Source organism: Pollicipes pollicipes, unplaced genomic scaffold (genome assembly GCF_011947565.3).
Source record: "Pollicipes pollicipes isolate AB1234 unplaced genomic scaffold, Ppol_2.1 Scaffold_6598;HRSCAF=7821_pilon_pilon_pilon, whole genome shotgun sequence".
Taxonomy (NCBI): domain Eukaryota; kingdom Metazoa; phylum Arthropoda; class Thecostraca; order Pollicipedomorpha; family Pollicipedidae; genus Pollicipes; species Pollicipes pollicipes.
In genome coordinates this window covers 162894-171356 of record NW_023596906.1, presented here as the reverse complement: position 1 = coordinate 171356, position 8463 = coordinate 162894, and the positions used below count along the sequence as shown (strand labels likewise).

The 8463-nt window shown below is 61.3% G+C and overlaps 1 protein-coding gene across 1 annotated transcript in view; it reads right to left on the bottom strand.

Moving 5' to 3' along the window:
• Positions 1-1092: 1092 nt before the first annotated feature.
• The window catches only part of LOC119107019 (ATP-binding cassette sub-family A member 7), a 20666-nt gene continuing 13295 nt past the window's right edge, over positions 1093-8463 (bottom strand). Inside the window, exons 4-5 of the mRNA XM_037230366.1 lie at positions 3017-8385; positions 1093-2000 (exon numbers count right to left, since the gene is read on the bottom strand). Coding sequence (XP_037086261.1) covers positions 1763-2000; positions 3017-8385 — 5607 coding nt within the window. The 3' untranslated portion in view covers positions 1093-1762. The remainder of the gene's footprint in view (positions 2001-3016; positions 8386-8463) is intronic.

The following is an 8463-nucleotide window of genomic DNA, read 5'->3' as shown; positions in this document are numbered from 1 at the left end:
CACTAGGACGGCAGCTCAATTCCAAGATCGGACTCTTAGCACAGGGTACGTCCGCAAGAAAACGCTCTAAAATGCCTGAGGTGCCGCCTTTAGCAGGATAGCTCTTCCACATGTTTCATCAATTTTAATGCGATACAGGCTCGTTAGAATTGGGAGGTTTTGGGAGATCGAAGGCCATCCAAATCGAATTGCCCTGTCCCCCATGCAAAATCTGGGTACGCCGTCACTGCTCATTCGTTTCAATCCCGGGTAAGAAGACATCTTGCCTTGAAATGAGTGGCACGGGACATTAAAACGCAAATCAGCTGCACAAATATGCCCTCGTGTATCGACAGATTCTATGAGTTTTGCGCTACGTTGGCCGCAATTGCCACGTCCCCGCTGGCACCACCAGGTGCAGCTCAGCCATGTTCATTTCGAAACTCCCCATGCTCATATGTGCCACCCCAATTATCCGTATTAGAAGGGAGAAGTTAAGGTGTCCAACAGGAGACCACTGATTTTCATGACCGATCGGACGTAAAGATTAAGGTTCATAATTCTGGCCGCTCATTTCTGACCACTCAGCACCACTGTTCGCATTCTTTCCGTCACCGCAGCATTCGCTCTTGACTTCCAGTGCTCACCCTGGGGCGTTGAGTGAACTGGGGCGAAAGAACTGGCTCCAAAGAGACCGAATTAAGACAACAGTCATATACTCATGCTAAAAAATTCACGTGCATGCAAGACATTAGTACTGAACACAGGCACATACGAACTTCTTACGCTAGCCACTAGAGTATGACAGCACCGAATCACCATTCTGCAGTCCATAAAGTCGCAGAGCAGATCTACGTTTTGTTCTTTGGTCTAGCATCCCATGGGTATACAGGAGATTATCATAAGATCGTCACTGTGAGTAACAACAGGAGTCAACACCATGCAAACACCAACAGTAACGTAAAATAATATAGCAACTGCTAACACATAAAATAGAGGAACGAGGTTGGCTAGGGTAACCCCCGAAATGCTGGGCAGTTCGGCCGGGGATGGTACGGTGGCGTCAGCCGGAGGGCCAGCGATGGTGGCGCCAGCAGCGGCCGACTGGGAACTAGCGGACGGCCGTCCGGCTGGACGCGGAGCCGAGCGGCGCGACCCGGCGGACGGATAATGGCGGGGACGCGGGACCCCTGGAGCGCGGCACGAGCCTTAGCGCGCGGCGGAGCGGTCAGCCCGCGCGTCCCGCTGTGTGGCTACCGCGGTGAGAGAGGCAGCGCCACCGCGACGAGAGAGGCAGCGCCACCACGACGAGAAAGGCAGCGCCACTGCGACGAGAGAGGCAGCGCCACCGCGACGAGAGAAGTGGTGCCACCGCCACGAGAGAGGCAGCCCCACCACGACCTCGGGGACAGCTGACGGACGCCTTCGACACAACGCATCACAGACGTGAGCGCAGCCCATACCGATAACGTCCGGCAACCTCTCGCAAGACGTTTGCTTGGGTGACGTCATTCTGCCGTCATCGGGCAGGCGCAGCGCCGTACGACGGAGTATCGGTGACATATGTGACATCGTTCCGACGTCAGCGAGCGGGTGCAGCGCCGCACGATGGGATGTCGGTGACATGTGACGTCGATCTGACGTCAGCGAGAGAGCGCGGCGCCGCACGATGGGGTGTCGGTGACACGTGTGACGTCGTTCCAACGTCAGCGAGCGGGCGCGGCGCTGCACGATGAGGTGTCGGTGACAGGTGTGAGGCCATTCTGACGTCAGCGGGCGGGCGTTACACGACGGTGGTATCCGTGAGGTGCACGTCGCTGGCGTCAGCCGCCAGCGGGGACGCCAGCGGCACATCGGAGGCGCCGTTCTGAGACCGACTCTCGGCGGAGCGCGCTGCGCCCTGCTTCGCCGGGAAGCGCACCTTCTTCGGACCGCGGAAACGTCGCATCGACTGGTCGTTGAGGCTCATTCGACTGCCCGCCACCTCGTCTTCCAGCATCTCCGTCTGCTCGCCGGCGAACCTGCGGATGATGGTGCTGGTCACGGGCCGCCGGTGACGTCATCCCACGCAGCCGGCCGCGGAGACGCCGCGTGGAAGCACGTCTTAGTATGCACAATACAATCATTTTTGCTCGCCAGGTACCCAATCGTGAATCTCCTCAGATTACCTGTACAGTGTATATGCAACACAGTGATGTTCTCTAACTCGGAATAGTTAATTGCCGATTCCTTTCAACAGAAAGCCGGCTGTGTACCGCGTCACCCGTTGCCACATTATAGAGTGCTCCATTTTAAGTGCAAGTCAACTTATCATGTCACATTTAGAAGTGCAAGCAAGGATGCTAAGAACAAATCAAGCACCTTACAAGCATACCATCTTGCGAGCATTATTAAAAATCCTTTGACATTTGCTTGGTGTCTTTCACACGATCATTGTGATCTGGGAACTGGAGATGAGGGTCGCCGCCCCCAACTCAGCGGCCAAACACGTCATTTTCAATACATGAGCCTGTCTGGGTCATCACGGAATTGGGAAAATGGCGTGCGTGTCCAGGGGGACGTTATGGAGGCGTTTTGCTAAACAGAGCAAAGCAGAGCAGAGCAGAGCTAAGTTAAGCACTGACTAAAAAACAAAGACGTCGAAGTACTCAAAAGTCTAGTATATATATATATATATATATATATATACGTAAATATATATGCATAAACGTACTTATAAATATGTACATCTGAGATGTTTGAGATGAAATAACCTGTAGTTTGAGTCACTTTTTAACGTTGCAGCCTGACGCATTCGCAGACCCCATGACCTTGCTTGAACTAATTCAATGGAGAGCAAGTTCATCCATGTTTGAACAGTGCCAATCAGAACCGGTTTCAAACCCCGCCTGTTTGGAGTAACAACGGACATCCGCCTTAGACGGCTCGCTGATGGAGCAGAATCGAAAGTTCGAAGCAAAACGCGGCCGTGTGGGCCGCCACATCGCCATCGGCTTCTCGAGCTGACGTCACTCACGGGGGAGCTGACGTCACTCACCTGACGAACACCTCGTCCAGCGTGGTCTGGTTCAGCGAGTAGTCCTCCACCAGGCGTTCGGAGCGCATGCCCTCCAGTAACCGGAACACGGCCGACAGCTGCAGGTCACACGACGGCAGCTGGTACGAGATCTGCGCGTGGTGCTTCTCGCGCACCTCCCCCTGCGGCATGCTGGCCACCAGCCGGTCCTCGACGGCCGCCATTTGGCCCGGGTGCGCGCGCAGCGTCACCGTGTAGCCGTCACCGAAGCGGCTCTTCAGGTGCTGCAGGCTGCCCAGGCACTTGAACTGGCCGTTCACCATGATGGCGAGGCGCGTGCACAGCGCTTCGCACTCCTCCATGCTGTGGGAGGTGAGCACCACCGAACAGCCGGAGCGCACGACATCCGTCACGCACGTCCAGAGCAGGCGGCGCGCCTTCGGGTCCATGCCGCTGGTCGGCTCGTCCAGGAAGACGAGCGGCGGGTCGCCGATCAGCGCGATCGCCGTCGACAGCTTGCGCTTGTTGCCGCCCGAGTAGCTGCCGGCCGTGCGGTCGGCGTGCGGCGTCAGGCCCAGCCGCCGGATGTTGGTCTCCACCACCTGCGCCAGCTGGGCGTCCGGCACGCCGCGCAGCCGCGCGTAAAACTCGATGTGCTCGCGGCCTGTCAGCATGGCGTCCAGCGCGTCGAACTGCGGGCAGTAGCCCAGCTTCTGGCGCACGCGGATCGGCTCGTCGATGACGCTGTGGCCGCAGATGAAGGCGTCGCCGTGGTTGATGGTCGTGTCGCCCGTCAGCATCTTGAAGGTGGACGTCTTGCCGGCGCCGTTGACGCCTAGCAGACCGAAGCACTCGCCCTTGCGCACGCCCAGGCACAGGTGGTTGACGGCCGGCAGCCGGCCCTTCTTGTACACCTTGGTCAGGTTGAAGAGGCGCAGGATGTCCTTGTCGGCGCGTCCACTGAGCACGCGCTGCCGCTCGCGGAACACGTCCTCATCCATGTCGTCGGTGACGCCACCGGTCAGCCCCATCAGCTGACGACGCCGGCAGCCGGGCCGGTACTCTATCAGCAGCGTCAGCAGGAACGCCAGCACGCCCTGGATCAGCATGCACAAGAGGTTTCGCCCCAGGAAATCCCACTCGAAGATGTCGCGCTGGGCGGTCAGGCCGAACGTGGCCAGCGTCTCCGAGCGCAGTTGGTTAGCCGCCATGTCCATCAGTCCCCGCCCGAGGCAGTAGTGCGGAAACACCAGAAACACGCGCTTCAGGATGTCGGCGATCATCTGCAGCTCGTCATCGTTGAGGATCTCCAGCACAAAGGTGGCGATGGTGGTGACGATGCCGATGAAGAGGTTGGCACAGGCGAGCGTGACGAACGCCGAGGCCGGCACGGTGAACACGAAGCTGGCCGGGTACATGAGCGGAATGCTGGACCAGCCGTAGAGCACCAGCAGCAGGAGCAGGCCCGGCAGGTTCTCCTCCGACACGTACGCCTCTTCGCCGAACGCCAAGAAGATGATGACGCACAGCCCGGCCGGGACCAGGTAGTTGGTCACGTCCCACATGTACTCGGCCGCCCAATACACCACCGGCCGTACGCCCGACACGAACTGCAGGTGCTTGGCCTTGCACTGGCGCTCCTCGATCAGGAAGAGCGTGAAGGAGGCGGGGACGAAGCTGAGCGCGAAGATGACGCAGATGGCGTGGAGCAGGCTGATGCCCGACTGTTTGTTGAGCTCGCGGCGCATCTGTCCGCGCGTGAAGTTCAGCGGGTGGTTGATGGCCTCGATGCCGTACATCCGTTTCGCCGACGAGTTGAAGCGCGAGCGGAGCAGCATGTTGTTGAAGGCGTTCATGTAGGCGACCGACGAGGCCCAGCCCTTGTTGTTGTACCACACCTTGACGTTGTCGAACACCTCCGAGTTGCGCACAAAGTCCTCCAGCTTGTTGAACGCGTCGTCGGTCCAGTTGAGCGGCGAGTCGACGCTCCAGTCCGACGCCCACGCGTCGGAGACGTTTAGTGCCGCGTCGGAGGCGTTCAGCGCCGCGTCCGCCGTCCAGTTCAGAGGCGTGCTGCCGCGTAGCAGCGCGTCGCTCAGCCGCCGCATGCCGTCACGGTACAGGCTGAAGTTGACGTCGGCGAACGGGTTGTTATAGCCGAAGGTGAAGCCGCCCCAACGCCGCTTGTAGAACTCGGGCCGAGTCTTCACCAGCCAGTCGCTGACGTTGCGGTCGGTGACGTTGAGCAGCAGGTCGCCGCCGGCGCCGCGGGCCTCCGCCGGCGGCGGGCCCGTCGCGCCCGACGGACACTCCATGCTGCCCGTGGCGCACGAGCACGGCTGCGTCTGCACCGCGCCCGGCGCCGGCGAGTAGAACTGGGCGCGCGCTGGCGGGTTGCCGCACGTCAGGTTGCCCTTGACGCACTTGGTGCTGACGCCCGGGAAGCCGATCAGCTCGTTCTCGTAGCGCAGCGCCAGCGGAGACAGCAGGTGGTCGTTGGAGAAGAAGATGTAGAAGGGCGGCTCGTAGGTCCACGGCGAGAGCTCGAGCGCAGGCTCCTCCTCCAGCGGCGGCAGTATGAGCGTGAACAGCATCGACAAGCACACGAAGAACGCCGGCAAGATGATCTCGCAGAAGAGGCCCTTCACGTTGCGGCGGCAGTGGTGGAAGCGTTTCACGTGCAGCGCGCAGATGTGGCGCGTCCACAGCGGCATGGTGTGACCTGCCGCGGCCGTCACGCGCTTCTTGACAGCGGCGGTGGCCAACGCGCGGCGCGGCCGCGCTGGCACCGGGCTGGCGACGGGCGTGGCAGCCTCGTCGTCTGGCGAATCGTGCCCCGCGTCGGGGTCGAGCGAGCCGGAGCGGCGGCCGGCCACGTGCTCCAGCGAGCCGGCCGGCGAATTAAGCAGCGAGAGTGAGTGGCGGCGCAGGTCGCCGGCGCGCAGCCGCGTCGGGTACTTGCCGCCATCGGTGATGCTGCTGATCTGCTGGCTGATCACGCGCTCACTCAGCTGACTGCCGTCGTCGGCTAGCCGCAGGAAGATCTCCTCCAGCGAGGTGTCCGACAGGCCGTAGCTGGTGACGCCCAGCCGCGCCAGGTTGTCGTCCAGCGCCTCCAGCAGCACCTCCAACCGCTCGGCTAGGTGCTCCTCGTTCGGCAGCACGTACGTGAGCTCGCTGCCGAAGTTCTCCAGCAGGTAGGCGCGCCGCACGTGCTCCTGGATAAAGCGCGTGATCTGCTCCTGGTCGTGCTTGCTGAGGCGGCGGGCGCGCTCTCCGCCATGCACGGTCTCGGCGCTCCTGGACGGGTCACCAAGCGCCTCGGCCGGCGCGTCGGGCACCTCGGTGTCGGAGCTGATGCGCAGCGTGACCAGGCTTTCCATGTAGCGCGCCAGCGTCAGGTAGTAGCCCGAGCCAAAGTGGCTCTTGAGGAAGAGGCTGGAGCCGCAGCACTGCAGCGAGCCCTGCGAGATTATGGCAATCCGGTCGCCCAGGATGTCGGCCTCGTCCATGAAGTGCGTGGTCAGAATGATGGTGCGGCCCGACTTGTACTTCATCAGAAGTTCCCATATGGAGCGGCGGGAGTATGGGTCGACACCCGTCGTCGGCTCGTCCAATATCACCGTCCGCGAGCCGCCCACGAACGCCACGGCGATCGACAGCTTACGCTGCATGCCGCCCGACAGGTTCTTGGAGAGCTCGTCGCGCTTGTGCGGCAGGCCGAGGTCCTCGACCATCTTGTCGCTCTCCTCCTCGACGTCCGCCGGCAGGCGGCCCTTAAGCCGCGCGTAGAACCAGATGTGCTCCGCCACCGTCATGTCGTCGAAGAGCGTGTTGTACTGCGGGCAGATGCCCAGGCTCTGGCGGATCTGATCCATCTCGCTGCGAATGTCGAAGTTGTAGATCTTGGCCGTGCCCTTGGTGGGTGGGAAGAGCCCGATCAGGATGGAGATGGTGGTCGTCTTGCCGGCGCCGTTGTGGCCGAGGAACGAGGTGATTTGGCCCTCGTAGAAGTTGATGGTCAGGTCCTCCACCGCCACCTTGCCGTTGGCGTAGACCTTGCGCATGTGCTCGACGGCCACTCCCAGCGGCAGGTTGGTGGGCTCGGCCTCGAACCTGTCGTTGCCGACGCCGTCGGTCAGCGGCACCGACTCCTTGTCGCCCATCGGGTGCGGCTCGACCCCGCACCAGTAGGCCCGCGTGAACGGGAAGTACCAGGGTCGTGGGATGCCGAACTGGCCCGGGAACACGGCCTCGATGTACCAGGTGAGCAGGCCGTACAGCACGCTGTCCAGCAGCAGCACCATCATGCTCTGCAGCAGGCTGAAATCGTCGTCCAGGATGGGACTCTTGTCGATGGTGGACCACTGGATGCCGATGCCGCGCTCCTCGTAGTGGGCGAAGTAGGAGCAGCCCAGGCCGAAGGCCACGTTGGAGAGCAAGCTGGCGAGCAGCTTGTGGCCGTAGTCCAAGTACTCGTCCCAGATGATGATGAATGGGTACGGCAGGTAGGAAATGAAGTACATGATCCCGCCGGCCGCCGCCGCCAGGTTGGCCTTGGAAAAGAAGGTGGATAGCAGGAAGCTTAACATGATGGTGGCCGTGGTGAAACACAGGAGGAACAGAAACACAATGAGCGGGTTCGAGTTCTCCAGCACCTTGCCGTACACCAGCACGATTGTAAGGAGCACAGCACTAACCAACATCGAGAGGAAGCTGGTCAGGAACCATCCGAGCCAGTGCACGCCATTGCTAAGGCCGAGGATGCGCATCACCTCCTTCAACCGCTGCTCCTTCTCATACACGATCGACTTGATGATCATCGCCGAGGTGTACACCCAGGCGAGTACCATGAACATGGGGAAGGTGCGGGAGATGGCGAGTACGAACTGGTCGTCGATATAGCACGGGTAAGGCATCTGGTGCAGGTAGACACCCGTCTTCACCTCCCTACCCGTCAGCTCCTCTATGATGCTGTGCTCCAGCAGGTCCTGAATGTACGCAAAGCCGTACGTAATGTACTTGAGGTCCTGATAGGGCCACAGCCGCGGTCCCAGACGGGTCAGCTGATCCATCACGCGCTTGGTCGAGTCCACGCGGTCGCCGTCGATGCGGATCTTGTAGCGCACGTAACTGGGTAGCTCCTCGGCGTCGGCGTCCACGTCCAGAATAACCAGCCCAGCCCAGAGCATGTTCTCGGCCGTCAAGTTGCTGCTGCGCCGCACCAGCGTCTCCTCGTCCGGCAGGCCCTCAAACTTCTCGAACTCGAAGCAGGCCAGGTAGACGCTGGCGTTGCGCGCCGCCTCGTTCGCCGCGTCGAAGAGCTCGGTCCAGCGCTGCTCGGCGCCCGGCCCGATCAGCTGCGCCAGCCGGCCGGTCAGGTCGGCCAGCGTCAGGTTCTCGGCGTCCGCCAGAGCGGGCAGCGCGGCGAGCGCCGGCGGCAGCGGCAGGGCGCCCAGCCGGCTGTT